The sequence below is a fragment of the Alexandromys fortis genome, unplaced genomic scaffold (genome assembly GCF_014885135.2).
Source record: "Alexandromys fortis isolate MF-2015 unplaced genomic scaffold, M_Fortis_MF-2015_v1.1 scaffold_60, whole genome shotgun sequence".
NCBI lineage: Eukaryota > Metazoa > Chordata > Mammalia > Rodentia > Cricetidae > Alexandromys > Alexandromys fortis.
This window is the reverse complement of record NW_026067946.1, coordinates 3,358,875-3,377,778: the sequence shown is the minus strand read 5'-3', so window position 1 is coordinate 3,377,778 and position 18,904 is coordinate 3,358,875. Positions and strand designations below refer to the sequence as shown.

Genomic DNA, 18,904 nt, shown 5'->3' with positions numbered 1-18,904 from the left:
GCATCACATACATGGTTAGTGTGTGTCTTTAGTAAAGTAACCAGCATTACTGGTTACGGAATGAGTGGAGATGTAAAGGTCTAGCAGGTGCTTAAATTGCAGGAGTCATTTCATTTCAAAGACTTTTGAAAGTTTTTTGAGCAATTGTGTTTTCTAAAATGATGAAACTGAAAGGAGAATAGAGGAGTAACTGGCTAGAAGAGAGTAAGTTGGATTAATAATTGTGTATAAGAGACAGTGGTTTATAGATTATCGTACCTATGTAAAACCAATATCTTTTAAGCCTTTGTTTTTACACGTGTTTCATGACCGCTTCAGTTATCTACTAACTTAGGGTTTCTGTTGCTGTGATAAAAACACCATGACCAAAAGCAACTTTGGAAGAAAGGTTTATTTCACTTCCTCTTCCACATCCCAGTCTGTCATCAAAGGAAGTCAGGGCAGGAACCTGGAGACAGGAGCTAATGAAAAGGGCATAGAGGGCCATTGCGTACTGGCATGGTCCCTATGGATTGCTCAGCCCGCCTTCTTATATAGCACCTAGGACTATCAGCCCAAGTATGGTACTGCCCACAGACCAATCTAGTGGGAGCATTTTCTCTATTGAGATTTCCTTCAGAATAGTGCTAGCTTGTGTCGAGTTGATGTGAAACTAGCCTTGCCAGTTTCACATGCAAACACATCACTATTTAGATAGAAACCTTTCTTTTTCATTTATCTCTAAAATGTCAAATTAATGGGCAACTCAAATAACTTTAAATGCCCCGTAGTCTTCAACAGTCTCTTTAAAACACCAAAGTTTCTTTAAAATTTCAGTCTCTGGGCTTCTGTAAAATCAAAAATGCTTTCTTATTTCAAGAGGGAGGAAGCTAGGGCACACATTTTTCTCTTAACAAAGCAAAATCAAACTCCCAACAGTGAAAATAACCTGCAGTCCAATGTCTGGGAGTCACTCATGATCGTTTTGACTACTTCAAAGGTCTTGGGTTACTTCCCCAGTTCCTTTCTCTGCCGCACACACACCTTGTCTGCTAGGCTCAGACTGGCTCCACTCCACAGCTACTGCTGCTGCTGCTGTGTGGCTATTACCCCATGGTACTGGCATCTCTAAACTGCTGGGGTCTTTCTTCTGCTGCAAGTGGGCTGCACTTTGACCAGTAGCTTCTCCTGGTCTCTTTTCGGAACTCTGGTCCTGCTTCATGGTTTATTAGTTCTAATCTTGGTGGCATGTGCATGTGAGTGTAGTTTCCTGAAGTGACCAGAAGTATCAGTCAGATCCCCTGCGGCTGGAGGTACAGACAGTTGTGAGCCATGTGATGGGGTGTTAAGAATCAAATTCTGCTCTTCAGGGAGAGGAGAATGTGCTCTTAACCTCTAAGCATTCTCTGATTAGTATGAGTGTTATGGATACAAGTGTGTGTATGTGTACCTCTGTCCTGGTACCCGTAGAGGATGGAAAAGGGTACTATATTGCTGGAACAGTTGTGAGAGGCAATGCAGATGCTGGGAATTGAACCCAGCTACTCTGGGTAATCTCTCTTTATAGTCTGTCCATTTTAATGGCCTCCTTTGGCTCCTGCCACTTTTCCGTATGTGTAAAGTAATGACCTCTACAACCTCCTTCTGTTCCTCTGCTGTTTTTCCAGTTGTAATTTTTCTTTGTAGTCAAAGTAATAAGTTCATCTGTTGTGCTTTTCTTCTGTATCAGTACAGTTACTCCTAACCTGCAAATCCATACTCACTACAAGTATTGCTAATAAAGTTACTTCTCCCAGGCTGATGTTCGTCTTTTAGAGTACCCTTCTACAGAGGATTATGTATATAGTATTCCTTGCGTTTCTACAAGTTCAAAACTGTTTATTTATTGTATTTGTTTTTGTAGGCTTGACATTTAAAGACTTTCTGACTGCATAGGAATCTTTGGGTTACCTATAGTCCTTGAAAATGTACTGAACTTGTGTCTTGATGTGATCAGAATCGACACAACACTTAAAGGCATTTGTCATAGCTTTTCTAGTGTGTGGTAATTTCTTAACTGTGATAGATATTATACTCCTTTTCTAGAAGTTAACATTTTAAATACCAGGTTTCTTAAATCAAGATAGAAAAGGAATTTTAATCACAATGATCATAGATTAACTAAAATTAGTTTCTTTCACAGGAATTGAAACCTGATGTCATAACTAAATCCGCTCTTGGTGATGATATCAGCTTTGAAAAAACTTGCAAAAAGGTATGTGTGTGGTAGAGACACAGTACCAGTGTGGAGCGCCTCATCTGCTGCTTAGTGTTCTCTCATTGTCTTCTGGATTCACCTCTTTCCCATCTCCATTACCAAATTTTCATAGCTGAATAAAGTAGTGGAAAGTATTATAAGAAACTAACTTAAACCACTACCAAAAGTTAAAGTATCTTTTCTTCTAGTTCCTGATACTCAGGTCTTTCCCCCAGAATTCATCTCTTCCTGTCATAATGTCCAGTGGATTGGCAGTGTTAAAGGAGTATGTTGTTTTGTTGAAAGATTCATCTTGCCCTCTGCCTACTTAAACTATATGTCAACTATGTGATGTTAAACATCAATTTCTACTTCTTGTTTTTCCATTTATTTTTGTTGTTTTTATTTTTGTTTTTTGAGACATGGTTTCTCTGTAGCCTTGGAGCCTGTCCTGGAATTAGCTCTTATAGACCAGGCTAGCCTTGAACTCACAGATTCACCTGCCTCTGCCTCCCAAGTACTGGGATTAAAGGCATGCACCACCACCACCCAGCCCATTTATTTATTTTTAAGAGACTTATTATTGTACTTACTCTTATTTTATGTGCATTGTTGTTTCTGCCTGCATGTCCCTGGAATTGGAACCACAGACATTTGTGAGTTGCCATGTGGGTTCTAGGAATTGAACTGGGATCCTCTGGAAGCATAGCCAGTGCTCTTAACTGCAGAGCCATCTCTCCAGTCCCTCCATTTTTTATCATTGTTTTTCATATGCTATATTGTATGTTTAACAAAGACATAAAAACATTCTGTGTTTGGAATGTATCCATTTCTTTTCTCATCTCTATAAAGTACCACAGAAACAGAGAGAGAATATATTTTGGCTCAAAAAAATTAAGGAGCTATTGTTCACTGAGATGGATTGTTAGAGGTATAGAGTTTATTACTAGAGTATCAATAGCATAGATAGGCAGATGTACAGCAACAGCGTGATGGAGTGTCCGAGGAGAATGCAGAACCTAGCATCAGGAAGGACAACTTGCAGGCTCTCTTAGAAGAATTGAGAGCTCCTGAGGTCAGGAGTTGGAGTCTCTTACACTTTCTGAGGATCAGGGTGATTGGCATCTGAGAGCCAGGTGCTCAAGTGTTTCCCAGAGTCAGGGTGGGTGTGAGGAGCTGGATATCTGGTCTCTAACAGCTCCTTTGATAGGTATTTGTCTGGTGCAGCATCTGTTAGAGAGCAGTCTGTTAGCCAGAGTCTCACAGTCAGTGCCTCAGTAGCACTTACATGTCTAAAAGGGTAAAGGCTGCTGCTGCAGCCTTTACATCTGTCCATCATGATGTAGAAGGCTTGGTAGCTAAGGTTTCTCCATCCATGGCAATGGCTTCCTGTGAGGCTTGGTTACATTTTGATGGGTCCAGAAACAAACAATATGGATACAGGCAGCATTGTACATCCAGGCTCACTAGTGGTGCCAGTCAGTAGGCCTTGCTCCTCAAGGGGTCCTTAACCTCCTAAAACAGCTCCTAACTGTGACTGCCTTTCTGATGTGCCCCAGTGTGTTTTAAAGCACCCTGATTCATGAATGTCTTTGTTCTTTGACTTTGAAACTATAAAATGGCATGAAACTGCTTTCATGCTGGGGTTCCCTAAGTCTGTGTACTTGGGCCGTGACTCCAGAGTAAACTGCCTCTTACACTCTCTACGGTGAGAGCTGTGCATTGACAATATAACTTGTTGATTTATTTCTTTAGATAAAGTGGAGTGAACTTAGTCCCAGTTTATTATTACAAGCATCAATATTCATACTCTTCCTCTACCCGTGGGCTTACAGCTTATTTAGGTGACCTTTCCAAGATTAGTGCAGCGCATAAAGTGAACTTTCTCTCTTAAACACTTGTTTTCATCCAGAGGATATTTGAAGAATTCTTTTCAAAATTGAATAACAAATGCCTTTGTGTTGATAATAAATGCCCAATTGCCAAAATAAAATTTTTCCATTAAAAGATGAGGGTGTTTTCCACTTTTTTGTTTAATTTATTTGAAATGGAAGAAACTGGAGGTGTGTGAAAAACCACAGTTTCCTGAGAATTTTCCATGGCAAACATTGTGTCAGTTTTAAATAAGGAAAAGCTGTGGTTTCCTTCATCCAGCCTAACCTTGTGAAGGCTTCACAAAGTCCTGAATTACTGCACGGGGTCTGCTCCTTTTATGTGTCCCTGTGGCATTGCCTCTCCGATGAAGTTTATCACCTTCTGATTTGGATTAGTCATTTGTGGAGAAGTTTTAGCCTTTTAAACTAGAGTCACAATTAGTCTGTAAATGGATAGAGGGACTCGAGCAACGAGGGTGGATCTGCAGGGTTCCTTGCCCCTTAGTTCCTGCACTGCACATATGCAAGTGCAGACGGCAGAGCAGCCGAGAGATGGGCCTGTGCCCACTACTACTTGCAAGCCTTTAGGTTGGGTTTGGTTTTTTTCACTAATGTTTTTATTCCTTTTTTTTTTTTTTCTGAGAAGACTTTTGTGGACTTTAAACAATAATTTGTAGTTGTCACTAATGATTTATGAATTAGAGGAAACTTATGGGGCATATTAGACCAAATACACAAACCTGAATTTGAGATCCAGTTTGTTTCTACATAGCTAAATTAAATGATCTTGAAGTCAAGATTGTTGGTTTGTTTTGTTGAGAAAAAAAAAAAAGCCCTTGACCTATAGTCTTTTGTTAATACTTGAATTCTAAAATTGAAATACATACTGTCAAAGAAAAATCTTAATAAAAGTTTGAGATGTTAAGTTTGCTTTCTTGGGAATAAAATTAAGAAATGCTTGAAATATTAAATTTTGCCTTCATAGGAATCCAGATTAAACTTTAAGGTGACCTGTGCTATGTGAAGGAAGGAAAACTGATGGCAGTATCTATCTGAGCACCTAGAAGGGAAAATATATTCAGGAAATGGAAAGGATTGTAGGAGGACCTTAGGAGGACCTTTAAAGATCTCTGTTTAGATCATGCCAATGGAGATCAGCCTGATCCCGGGGTGGAGCTAGAGCTAGGAATGTGGATGAGGTTGGTCCCAGTGGCCATGTAAAAAAGTGACATGTGTCATGAATGTCTTAATTTGTAAACACAATAAATGCTTCATGCTTCTATGTTCCTATCCAGTAATCAAATATTTATGAAGTGTTAGTAATGAGCTAGGTACCGGGTTGTGTTCTGAGCATACACCAAAGAGAGAAGACATTCAAAACAAGAAGAGAGAACACCATATTATTCTAGGTTCCATTAAATGAGACTTAACTATTGTCCTCATGACTTAGCACTAATACAGTAATTGAATCTTTTCTTATTAACTTCATTTTCTTAGACGTTTAAACTCTTTGAAAGTAAAAGCTATGATTTTTTTTTTCAGAGCCCATGATGTCTGGCACAGTTTTTAGTTTTTATAGACTTAAATTATAACATTTTAATTATTAAAGATGAGTTATGTTTTTATCAATGTGATCTTTGTCTTTAGAGTAGATTCCATGGGTAACTTATCTAGAGAGAATATTTGCAAAGTCTGACCTAAGACATACAAAGATTGATAGATATCAATTCAGTCATTTCCAATAGTGACAGGTTAATTTTGATGCTGTATATTTGTTGCTTTCAATTTTCAGCCAGATTCTACTGCAACTGAAAGAGCAATTGCCAGATTAGCAGTTCACCCTCTTCTAAAGAAAAAAGTAGATGTGCTAAAAGGTAAGAGTTAAATTACAATAGTGTGCCTAATGCATTTCGATATATGACTTTGGATAGATGATAAATATCTTTAATGTATAAAGCTATGGATATGCAAGTATAAAAGATTGTGATATAAAAAAGATTAAATCTGTATTTTCCCAAATTTTAATATGTGTTATATGTAAAAATTATAGAAAATATATATACAGGCATGTTGAATAGTTGTTGAATAGTTGTTTTAAATATTGATACAGTCATATTATGTCATATAATTTTTATGCATCTTTTATAAAATGTTTATGAAATTAAGTGCTTTGTCAAAGATTAAATGCCACTTATTTTTAGGCCTGAAACTAATTCAGTGGCATTAACATAAATTAATGTTGTCATTTTATTGCTTTCAGTGTATTTTTACTTCATAATTCAAAGCCATGAAGAAAGTAATTTTCTTTTCATTTTTCAATTCAAGATGGATATTTTCTAGTGTTCCTTTTATGAATTTGGTATTTAAGTAATGAAAAGATTTCTTTGTCACCTCAAACTCCTATTCCATACATACTGTAGATTCCAGTTCTCAATTATTTCCACATAGCTGAAGCAGTACTGTGTGGGGACAGTGACACTTTGTGCCAATGCTGAAACAGAGTCATGTACTATATTCTTGCAGCTGCTGTGCAAGCCTTCAAAGATGCAAGGCAGAATGCTCCTGAAGCTCAGTCATCAAAGAATACTTCAGAAGAAAGCCAGTGTAAGGACACTCGGTGTTCAAAGGATGATGCAGGCGAGTCACAGCATCATGAGAGAACTGTTGACAGGGAGCAGAGAGCAAAAGAAGCTAAAACAGTAACAAAGAAAGCTGTAAGTGATTCAAAAGAAAAAACGGCCATGATAGAGCATGGACCCAAAGCAGAGGCCAGTCCATGTTCTCCAGGGATGCCTTCGGGAAAGGATACCATGGCTACTTCTGCACACCAGAAGGCGTCATCCACTGACTCAAAACGGCAAGCCTCACCCAAAACCACAAAGACAGAGAGTGAAGGCACCCTTGGTGAGAACAGTGGCAGCGAGGAAGAGGTAAGTGAGAGTGAGAAGGAGTACTTCGACGACAGCACTGAAGAAAGGTTCTATAAACAGTCTTCTGCGTCCGAGGACAGTGACAGTGGTGATGACTTCTTCATTGGAAAAGTCCGACGGACACGAAAGAAGGAAAATAGTGTCCGGTCCTCAGCTAAGGAACAGAAACCCCTCCCAAAGGTCTCGCCCAAAGCTAATACCCTTGAAACCCTTTGGGATACACGAAATGATAAACACAAGCTGATCCCAGAAGCCCGGAAGTTAGAATCCGTGTTTTTCCACTCTTTGTCTGGACCTAAAAGCTCCAGAAGGTAAGGGCATTTTTTATTCTGAACTGATGTAATTCATTTGTTTACTATATGGAGTGGCTGCGTATCCTCACAGCCTGGGAGAAAAACTCCTCATGAACCTGCTTTGTGTCAGCCTTGCTGGGTTTTGGGCTGGTACTCTTTCTTCGTCGTCATAATTGGGAACATGTAGAGATACACATACAGCAGTGGTACACTGCCCAGCCTCATGAGAAAGGGTCCATTAAGCCCAGAGACATGCCTGAGTAATTTTGGTTTTGTTCTTTCTATTTATCAGACTTTCAAAATTTGGGAGTTTTTTTTTTAATGTAAAGCTTTAAAAATATTCACGTCTGTCTTGATAAACAGAATTTCCTGATAAATGTGTGATAACCTGCTGCCATTCCAAACACGGCTTTCTCCCATGTTTTAGTCATGCGACTGCTTTCCTCCACCCAGTTTATCTCTGCTGATAGCCACTTTTCACAGCTGTTCCCCTCGAGTTTCATTTATCACTCTTAACTGATAGAGGATACTGGTGCATTTTTAACTAGAGGCTGTGACTAGCTGATATCATCAATAATGACCCTTTTTCTGTATATTTATTGGTCAGAGATACTCTTTAATAAAATAATACAATGTAAATACTTTTTCTAAACCTAGCATAGAAAAGAACTTCAAACAGTGTTAAAGCCTTGAGAGTAATTAAAATATTTACCTATCTAACTCAGTTGTGCCCAAAAGATTTCTAGATTTTTCTTGGTTCTGCACTAAAAATGTAGGTGCTAATTTTCATTATCAATCATTCTCCTCTTTAAAAAATTTTGAAGTTCTTTATATAGACAGTATTCAAGAGCAAGATAGACAAAATGGATTGTTTTCCATTGAACAGAAGTTCCTGTTCCTGTGTGGGTGTAAAGGAAAGGGTGTGTGTGTGTGTGTGTGTGTGTGTGTGTGTGTGTGTGTGTAGGATTATTTTATTGGCTGGTGGTGGAGTGAGGAAGTGGATGCTGAGGGTGAATTTTATCATTCATTCTGTCATCAGAGGATTTGTTTTGTCTTTTAGCTCCTAATGTGTTTTGGTTTTGGTTTTTGTTTTCCTTTTCTTTTTTAGGGATCCCAGAGAACAGGCCCCGAAGAGTAAAGTTCCAGGTGTGTATTCATGACTGCTCAAGCTGATAAGCAGTACTGTGGCACCGGGAGAGGATGAAAGTCGTCGTCTCCTAATAGTTACTGAACTGTGTACCCACACAAGTGGAGATGGCGTGTCTTAGCATTAGCAGTATCATTTTGTATTGGCTCCTTTTGGCTGTAGCAAAACTGCATGCTCTCTTGATGCTACTGTAAGAATAGACTAAGTAAGGATTTCTGTTGGGTGTCCACTTTAAATTGTGAGATATTTTGTCTTAAGTAAAATGAGATTCTTCTTTAGTAATTGGTGTGAAGAGATGAAGTCTGTCCTTTTCAGGTATATTTAGTTGTAATTTTTCTTTTTCTTCCCAGATTTTCCAGAAGATGAACTTCCAGTCAAGAATGAGTTTGGAAAGAGTGCACGCAGAGGGTTTGAGCGTGTGAGGCAACAGGTGCAGGCTCCTCTGCACCCTTCTTGGGAAGCGAGCAGGAGAAGGAAAGAGCAGCAGTCCAGAATCGCCGTGTTTCAGGGGAAAAAAATCACATTTGATGATTGATTGATTGATTCCTGCCTTTTCTGCCAAAATTTTTGTTTTTATTTTTAACTAGCCTATTTAAATAAGTCCTTTTGAAAGTTAAAAAATATATTGCTTGTCTTTCCTTTTATGTGTGAGTTTGGGGAGTGTTTATATAATCTTTTACAGATCTCTAAATTTGATTTATAAGAGTGTTTGCCCCAAATTATTTCTTATATAATTTAGAAGTTACAAAATTTTAGGTCCTATCATCCATGATTATGAAATATATTTCACTAGTTAAACTTTACCTATTGTCTTAAAAAATAAGGCAAAACGGGGCTGATGAGGTGGTTCACTCCTGCAAAGCTCATGACCCCTGAAGTTCTCATAGTGTAAGGACAGAGCCAACTCGCAAAAGTTGTTCTCTGCACATACACAAGTGTGGCACATGCTTGTGTAAATACGCTCACACACAATGATGTGATAAAAACGTAGTGTTAAGCAGCTTGCTTACGTATAGTAATCAAAAACTGAGTTCTCCACCCCTGCAATAAGTATCTCCACTTAATGAAGAACGTATATCTAGAAATCCTAATTTCTTCTGTCCACTTGTATATGTTAACAGTAGAGCAAGTACTGGATAGGAAATGTTCGTGATACAGGAAAGAACATGGTGTCTAGTTATTCTAGCTATATATTAGTTTTGAGGGCACAGTACTGGGAATTGAACTAGGACCTTAGACATACTAGGTCTTCTTCATGCATTATCACTGAGGAGCTTCCTGTGTGGCTCAGGCTAGCCTAGTTTTTTACTTTCCCAGTGCTGAGAAGCAGATGTGTTCCACCACGCCTTGCATTGAAATGTTTGTAGAAGAGGCCTCAAGGGTTAACCTAAGTACAAGTTCTAGAAAAAGGTGGGATTAAAGTGTCTTAGTAGAGGAGATGGGACCCCTAAAGAGCCACCTACTTTATGGGTAGCTGGGAGCAAAGAATTTTTTGAAAGGTCTTTATTTTACTGGTGAGGAAGACATGAAAGATCATTGGTTAGTTAAGGAATGCTCACTGAATTCCATGTTGCCTACACGTTTAGTGCTCTTAGAAGAAGGTTAGGCCTTCCACTCAGCCCGCAAGCATGAGCTACCAAGTCCAGGTTCTGTTTTACGAACATAGGAATGTCAGTAGCTAGAACAATGGAATTCAGATTGTGGTATAGATGTGAGGGTTTTTTTCTTCAAACTGTACGTCATTCCCTGCACGTATGCACACATGTGCACACATACACAATTTCATTTCCTGCTGCAGTTGTGCCATGGAGGCTTTACAGTGGCAGTGGACTTCTCTTAGCACCTGGCTTGCTTCTGCTTTGCTGCAGTGACTCCAGGTGGAACAGCTGCTAGTGTAGGGTAGGGCTGCTCTGTGTCTGGTGACTTTGCCCTAATGTCTGGAGATGCTTGGGTTACATGAGAGGTACTACAGCTAACATAGTGTAGGTGCACTGCTGAACTCTCTAGTGTAAACATGTCTGGGTTTTGAGCCTAAAATGTTATGATTCAAAGGTTGAAACCCCAAGGTTTATGGCTCTGATTGCCAAACTTGAATATTGTTCTAGTACCACAAATTGCCTGGGCCTGTGTGAGATCCCACACATTGCATAGGAGGGAACCCATCTGCACATCTCTGTTCTTCCTCTTCGATATTTAGCCTCACAACTTCTGCCAACATCATCACACTCACACTGGTGAGTGGGGAGGCATGCCTCTATTCTGCAGTACTGCAGCCCAAGAGTGGTCTGTGTTAGCTGACACCTTTGCAGACAGCAGAGTCAGCCACTTAGTACTTGTTTTCTTGTTTCTCTCTAAGCTGATGACATGTGGTCTCAAAACTCCTGGAACCAACTGAGTTCTCTGAACTCAGGAGTTAGTCAGTCTTGCAGTAATTCAAGGAGTGTTTGTGTCAGAAACTGCCAGCTTCTTGATAAAACAATGATGGTTGTCACAACTTAATTTTCCCATCCCCTACTATAGACCCATGGTAGCCTTGCAAACCAGCAGTGCGTTATCACAACGAAGAGTAGCCTGGCACCCGCAGGAAATAAACAACCTCACATATTTACATCTACAGGGACATTCCTAAGAATTGCCTGACTGGATGGTTACTCACTGGAAGTCGCCCACGTGTGTATTTGGTGGGAGTAAGACTTTCTTAGCTTCAAAAATACAGATAGTTTGACATTATGGCTGCCATAGGAAGAAGAAATCTGTTGAGGTAAGCAGTACTTTAACCAAAAAGCCTAGAGGGAAATCTGAAGAAGTTAATGTCTGTTGATAGGGCTTTGGAAGTTTCTGACGTTTTCTAAGAGTTATCATGCACAAGCACAGGCTGTGACCAAACTGGAACACCCTCAACTCTCCCCAGGCAGGGAGATCACACCCCAATGGATAAGTGATGAAAACATGTCTGTGCAGACACTCAACAGTACTGCTTCCAGCATTTAAGGGAATCTGTTGAGTTAGCACAACAGTAGGCTACATGAACCAGACTTCTGTGGCCTTACACATCAAAAGAACTCAAAAATAACTCAGAAACCATCACCAGCCTTAAACAGGCATAGCGGACTGATTTTACAAGTATTTAATGTATCATATTTTCAACAAAATGAGATATGCACAAGGAAGCAGGAAACAGCCATAAGCAGAACTTGAGGAGGGGCATGTGTTGCAGCTAAAAATAAAATAATGAATTAGAAATTAAAAAGAAAGGTATGGTCCACATTGTCTGTATTGTAGCACTCAAGACTGAAGTGGACAGATTGAAAATGAGATTAAGCTAACTCAAGAAAGAAAATTTTGAAGTTAGTGCATTTTCCAAACTAAAAAGTTGAGAAGGGCTCCTATGTTGATTGAGATTATGCACTTTGAAGAACAGGAAATAAAAGATTAAGGGGCTTGAAAGATAGCTCAAAGATGGTAGCATTTGCTGTGTGGTTTTTTTGAGGGACAAAAATCTCAGCACCCAAGAGAAGGGTGGTGTCCTGCAAAAGACCTGTAACTCTAGCTCCAAGGATTGTCTGACGCTTCTGGTCCCTACATGGGCACACACAGTTGTGTACATACATTCATGTATCATACATTAAAGAGCAAACCAAACAATCGGATTTTTTTATGTAACCAGAGTTCATAGCTGTATTTTTCAAAGACTAGGAAATCATTCACATCAAAACTTCAACATGAATATTCATAGTACAAATAATAGCTACACAACCAAAATACCTAAACAAAAGGTGATCCTCACATGCAGTGATTATTCATCCATAAAGAAAAATGAGGTATTGTTTTTATAGTATGGGTGGGCCATGAGGACACACTAATTGAAAGAAACCTTGGGCCGGTTATCTGTCCCTCTGTCACAGTCTGCTTTGGTGTAGTAGACAATGCCCACCAAACAGCTCTTGGCTCTTTGGAAATTATGGGCAGCCAGTCTAACCAACATTTGGTACCAGTTTTGAAAAGCACGATTCTTGCAGCCTCCGTGGTTTTCAGCATGGCTCAGGTTAGCCACAAAGTCATATGGTTTCCATTTTGTGTCACTTCTTGGCCTGCTTAGTCAGAACACCAAGTCATAAGACCAAGTGCAAGAACATGAAAGGAGTTTGTCATATGTAGGGCTCTTCCTCTAGACAAAGTTTTGTGTAATTTGGAAAACAATATTACCAGGTCGATTTCATTTCCCTTGTTGTCAACCAATGCTTTGTTGCATAAGAGCCCATGAACAGACTGAAAGTTGTTCAATTGGAAATTCAATCTTAAGATTGTCTCTTGTCCTCTATGTGTGTCTTCTCCTGTGTGTCCAATGTAGGCTCATCTCCACAAGTCCAGAGGTGTATTTGAGCTCCCTTATTCTGATGGAACATTGTCTAAATGCTCTAGAGTTAGTCCACATTCAGCTGTAACAATTCAGAAGATGAGCTGAACACCTCTGGAGCTCTGGTTCCCAGCCTTCCTGATGCTGCAGCCCTTTAATACAGTTCCTCATGTTGTGGTGACCCCACGCCATAAAATTATTTTTGTTGCTTCTTCATAACTCTAATTTTCCTACTTTGCTAGGGGATTGTGACCCATAGGTTGAGAATTACCGCTCTAGAGCAACCGCATTTTCTGTTCTCTATTAAAAGTCAGCCAGACCATAGCCTGTGGCTCCTAGAAGACGGCTGTACTAGATCTGACTTTTTCTCACCACCTACCTCAATTCTCTGATGGAGTCAAGAACGGTTCGTTTTCTAATTTATCCAGTTCATATTTTTCTAACGATCTCAGCTTCCTGTATTCTGTGTCCCAGTTCCATGGCTGCCACATCATTTATGCTATAGACTTAACTTGTTACATAACCGAGTTCATAAGTCACTAACCTTCCCGTCTGTGCTTTATGTCTTGCTTAAGAAAGCCTACCCAGTGCAGGGAAAAAAAATCTCATAAACCTTGAGCATCCCTGCTATCTTGCTCGACATGCCAAGAATTCCAGGACCTGTTGACTTTTCACCACGTTCACTTCTCAGGCTGTATTTATGCTGACCAATCACAAAGGATGGGTACTACCTTCCTAGCACAAAATGTTCCCCTCCCCCAGTACAATCCACTACATCTGCAAGAGTCTACAATGGTTCATTGTGTTTCCTCTGCAGGACTTTGAACAATATACGCATGTAGGAAAGGTCACCATATGGCTCGGGTTACTCAAACTTTGCACATTCCCAAGATTTGCCTGTCTTCCAGACTGGTCCTTTGGGGAAACAAGCTCTGAACTAACATTCCTGACTGAAAAGAATTGTTTGTATGTGTAAGAACTTGGGCCAATTGAATACTTGTTTGATCAGATAGTGTGTTTAGCAAAGTGATTTATGAGTATTGTGTACCCTGGGGAAACAGAGGCTAGGTAGCAAAGATCAATCATGAAAGTGTGTGTTTGTGTGCGCGCGTGTATGTAAATTGATCCAATATAAACCTAAGACATCAAGGTTCAGGTGAGCATGCTTGCTTGGAAACACATCCAAAGGATGGTAATATATCATTACAAGAAGTAAGCACAATCTGGAAAAATCCTCTAATTAGGACCTCACTCTTGTCTGCTTCCTAGGAGATTAACGAGGTTGACAATGTGATCAATGAGTAACTGCTAGAAAAGGGATTTGTGTTCAGCATTTCTTTGCTCTAGGAGACTGAAGCATGAAGTGCTAAAATTAGACAGGTTGACAGTTTGCACCTTTGTGACAGATTCCTCATTTTAAAAGAAGAAAGAAAAAAGAAAGCTCTCATCACTAGGATTCAGGTGAACTTCTCAGACTGACATTTCATATTTATGATGTCATTACATGGAATGTGTTCATGACTCCACTGAGAGGACGCCTAGACACCTGCTGTCTCTTGAAAGACAAGTCATGTCCCTTTTCCCTGTGCTAATTTTAATCTGTATCCTATCATGATGATGGTGGTGGTGATGATGATGATCAAGAAGCACAAAGCATTCAACAGGTACAACAGCTTTTTCTGAGTCCTTTGAGTCTTTCTGGTGAAATATTAAGGCTTGGGGCTGGCATAGGCATCATATCCATGCTGTGTGTCTTGTTTTTACTGTGAGTAATAAAAATTGCTTGGTTCTGATCCAGCATCTCATTCCTCCACTCAGCCATGGAAGTTCTCATGCCCTGTAAAGTTTATGATATCCCCAAATAACCCTGCTAGTCTTCTAGAACTTTAATAGCTCATGTTGAAATGTGTATTCCTAATCCATCTGGAATTTATCCCTCTGCATTCTGGCAGATTAGCAAACTACTTAATCAAACTAATTATTATAGTACTCAAGTAATCTACATTTCTTAGTTCATTCTCTGTGTGAGAGAGAGACAGAGACAGTGAGATTTCTCATGTCTTATTGTTTTTTTGTTTGTGTCAGTTTGGCTAGGTTCAGTTTTGCTTGGTTTGGTTTGGTTTCGTTTCATTTTTTGAGACTGGGTCTCATCAGTCCAAGCTATCCTCAAAAGCCTAACAAATTGTCTGCCTCAGCCTCCTTACTGTGAAATAACCTCTCTTGAATTAGGTTTAAGTCATGTAACTTTAGGATTATGTAAGTCATAAACAGAATGAGGAAGAAAATCATGTCAATCACCTTTAGTTGTTGCCCACAGGAATTCTTTATTTTGTTTGATCCCATAGTTGGGTGCTCCCTCACCATCTTTAAGATGAAGGAGCACCTGTCGTCTGAAAGAACTGTGAGGGACTTTTCTCTTTGTAAGTCACCCAGACTTGAGTGTTCAAATACTACTGTGTTAAGCTAAAGAGAAATTCTATTAAAAGTTAGTGCATGTAGCCTATTCTGGTGCAAAATTTGGTGCTGGAAGGAGAATGGGCAGACTCCAAAATACATAGCACAGCTAGGAAGAGATTTACTATTCTGGTGTAAAGAATGGGAAATTTGTGTTATATGACAATTATTAAAGAGGTCATTTGTGATTATTTGGACATTGGACTTCATGCCTACTGACTTCTTTTCTCAGGGTGAAGGTAAGAACTTTTACTGTTTAGTTTAATGTTATTTTTGTTTGTTTTTATCAAAGGAATGGATTTTAAAAGGCAAGAAATAAACAGTTTGCAGTTTGCAGATAAAATAGGCACAAAAAGAAAGGAAAATTCAATGGTTTTCAATGGTTTTAGTTCCAAACAATAAGTTAAATTGAGACTTCTGGCTCCAGCATAGGCATAAGGAAATGTATAGTATTACCTCCTAAATATGTCAGCCTTGAAATATGGAGGCAAAGGGGAAAACAGAAGACTTGAGAGCTACCATTAGGAAAGAATCTTGGGAGGGTACTACTTGCATAGATAATCAACCACATATCTTTATACTAAATTATTCATAATGTCAGAAACATTGTAAGGGTCAACTTCAGCTGATTTTGAATTGCCTGTTATAAAAAATGTGTCTGTGCCGCTGTAGTTGTTTAAAGAGGACAGATGTGACAGATTGTATAGTCCCCAAGGAAGGGTACAGTCCTCATCATAGATTTGAGTGTGCTCTATTATGGTAATAAACAAAAAAGAACCTCCAAGAGGATGGGAAGTAGCCCAAGAGGATTATAAAGAGCAGCAAAGAGATAGTTCTTTCTAAAAGCAAATTAAATTCCAAGAAATATCCTCATTTCAGAGCAGAGGACTTCAGAATGCCCACTCAAGGGGTATGATTACCTCAGATCTCAGCCCTCCTCCCTTATTACCTTGGCTAAATAGTAGTTCTTGTTTTTTGAAGCATCTCTCTGCGGACACTGTGGTATGTTGGGGCTAGTGGCAGTAGAGAGGTTTTCATATGTGTGTTATTTGTGCAAGGGTCACTGGACCTCAAGGAACCGTCTCCAGAGCTGATAGGAAACTCAGGACTCACAGATCTCCCACGCAGAGCCAATGCCGTAACAGTGTGGGATTTTGAATTGGCTCCCATGAGGAAGGAAGGATTCATTATATTCTAAGTGTGGTAGGATATTTAATAACAAGTGATAATATGGTAGAAAATAAATTCCATTGATTAAATGTTCATTGAATCTTTTTGCCCCATTTTGGCACCTGCTTGAATTGCATCTCCCTCCCAGCTTCCTGGAAAGAATATGGAATTCCAATGGAATATGGGTAAAAATGGTTATGTCACTTTTGCCTGTCTCACAGAACATTAGAGAAACTCTTCCCTGTACCCATTAGATATTACTGTCTTGAGCAGCTTTGAGAGACAGTGTTTAAAGGCAGTGAAGTTCTGTTTGCCAAGGTCTCTCAGTGGTGAAATGGAAAAGGAACTCCAGACCGTATCCAGCCATATCCAGTTGCCTGTTGAACTTCAGTCACATAAGCAAGCAAGCAAGAAGTGGCCGGTAAGTCATTGGGAATATCTGGTAAGTCACTGTAGTTATGATCTAACACATGTTCGTTGTGACATAGGGCTTTTTTCAAATGTGATTATTGTTTTAATGTTATTGTTGAGTAACTGGGTTATTCTTTCATTACAAATTTGAAGTATCATCATATATGTGGTAACATAATCCTAGTTGGTCTCTGTGTCTGAATTGCTCTGTCTGTCTGTCTCACTCTGTGTGTGTGTGTGTGTATGTGTATGTTTGCATGCACACACACATACCCTCATCTCTTTATCCCATGAAATACTACACTGAGGTCATCACAGTTTTATGTTTTACTCTGAAAGCCAGTATCCAGACTTAACTCTTATATTAATTACTCATTGCTGCGATGCGGTGTCTGTAAAGGGCACTTTAAAGGATGAAGTGTTTATTGTGGCAATTGGGCTGAATGTGCAATCCATCGTGGAGGGGGAACCATGGAAATGGGAATGTGAGGTGCTGATGGCTTGGCAGTCTACAGATGGAAGAGAGTGGCCCACAGCTCAAACATGTTCTCTAATTAATTGCATAAAACTAAGCCTTTGAAGAACTATGGAGTTGAAGAACAAACAATATATGTGAAGACACGTTCAGTAGCTGAAGTATGATGTCAGCCTGCAGAAATCAAGTAGCCTTACACTGGACACTGGAATGTTGTTTGTCCTTGGAACATGTGTTTCTCTTCATGAGTAAACTTGTTTTGAAAGAAAGTCGTTCTCCATGTTGTTTTCAGAATAAAATTAAAAGGATGTTTTTCAGTGAAGACAGCCAAAACTTAGAGGGTCAATGAAGGGATGCGGGTTATTAGTGTTTATTTTTAAACCAAACATGGTATGAATATTTCACAGCGAATTTAGCTCCCTCTGTCATGGACGGAAGTTCACAGTCCTCACACATGCTAGCAAGCAACCAGCTTAGGTCATCTCCAAAGTGTGAGGTAAAGCAGGTAACAGTGAGTTTTTTCTCGTGTCTTTATTTTGCCATAGGTGCCATCTATAATAAAGGAAAGGTCTTGGGGTTTCTATTGTTTTGATATAATACCATGACCACAAATAAGTTGGGATGTGGTGTTTTTCATCTTAAAGCTTGCAGGTCATCATCCAGAAAAGTCAGGGGGGAAGGAATTCAAAGCAAGAACCTGGAACCAGGAAATGAAGCAAAGGCCTTTGAGGAACGCTGTTTGATGGCTTATACCCCCTAACTTTTTCATAGCTTCCTGGACCACTTGTTCAGGGGTGAGCTGGGCTCCCAACATCAATCGCCAATCAGGAAAACACACTACAGGCTTGCCCTCAGGCCAGTCTGGTGGGGTTATTTTCTCATTTGAGGTTCCCTTTCCCAAAAGACTCTAGTTGCTGTCAAAATAAAAAAAAAAAAAAAAAAAAAAAAAAAAAAAAAAACACAAAACCTAGTAGCACAAATCTGTTAACTTTTAAAATCCTAAGCACTGGTACCCCATGATCAGTATGCCTAGAATTTAATTTCTTCAGTGGTGGAGTTACGTTCTGCATTTGACAGCTATGGTTCCCTCAGTCTTGCAGGCCTCTGTTCAACGGTTAATTGATTATTCCTGTGCCAGTTACCACCCTTGTGTAATTTGATAAGATTTCCAACACCTTCCTCCACAGGAGAAACTTTGTGAGAACAGGAACATGTTTTCTTTTTTCTATATCCCACCTTTGAACACAGTATGGTATGTGATAGGTACTCAGACACACACACAAATATGTGTTTTCATCCTATCAGATGGGATCGAATAGCAGTAACTATGAATTAGAAGCTGTTAAATAATCTACCTAGAGAGAAAATGGGTTGGATCTAGATCAAGATAATAGCAGTGGGAAATAAAAATAAGAGAAAGTGATGGCGTGGAGGATTAAGTCCCGTAGGGAGCACACAGCAGAATAACAAAAAGAAGAGAAGGTAGCATGGTGACTGACCCGTATTCAGAACCCATTTGCAGTTTGCTATCGGTAAGATGAAAGATGTCAGGATCACCATTTGTTTGCATTTCTTTAA

At 39.5% G+C, this 18,904-nt stretch overlaps 1 protein-coding gene across 3 annotated transcripts in view; it reads left to right on the top strand.

The window, feature by feature from the left end:
* Window positions 1–18,292, top strand: part of Srfbp1 (serum response factor binding protein 1) — a 33,115-nt gene extending 14,823 nt beyond the window's left edge. For all 3 annotated transcript variants that reach the window (XM_050149272.1, XM_050149274.1, XM_050149273.1), the window contains 5 exons: window positions 2,162–2,233; window positions 5,882–5,963; window positions 6,613–7,330; window positions 8,421–8,458; window positions 8,810–18,292. In XM_050149272.1, the coding sequence (XP_050005229.1) occupies window positions 2,162–2,233; window positions 5,882–5,963; window positions 6,613–7,330; window positions 8,421–8,458; window positions 8,810–8,994 (1,095 nt within the window). In that variant the 3' untranslated portion in view covers window positions 8,995–18,292. The remainder of the gene's footprint in view (window positions 1–2,161; window positions 2,234–5,881; window positions 5,964–6,612; window positions 7,331–8,420; window positions 8,459–8,809) is intronic.
* The last annotated feature ends 612 nt before the right edge of the window (window positions 18,293–18,904 follow it).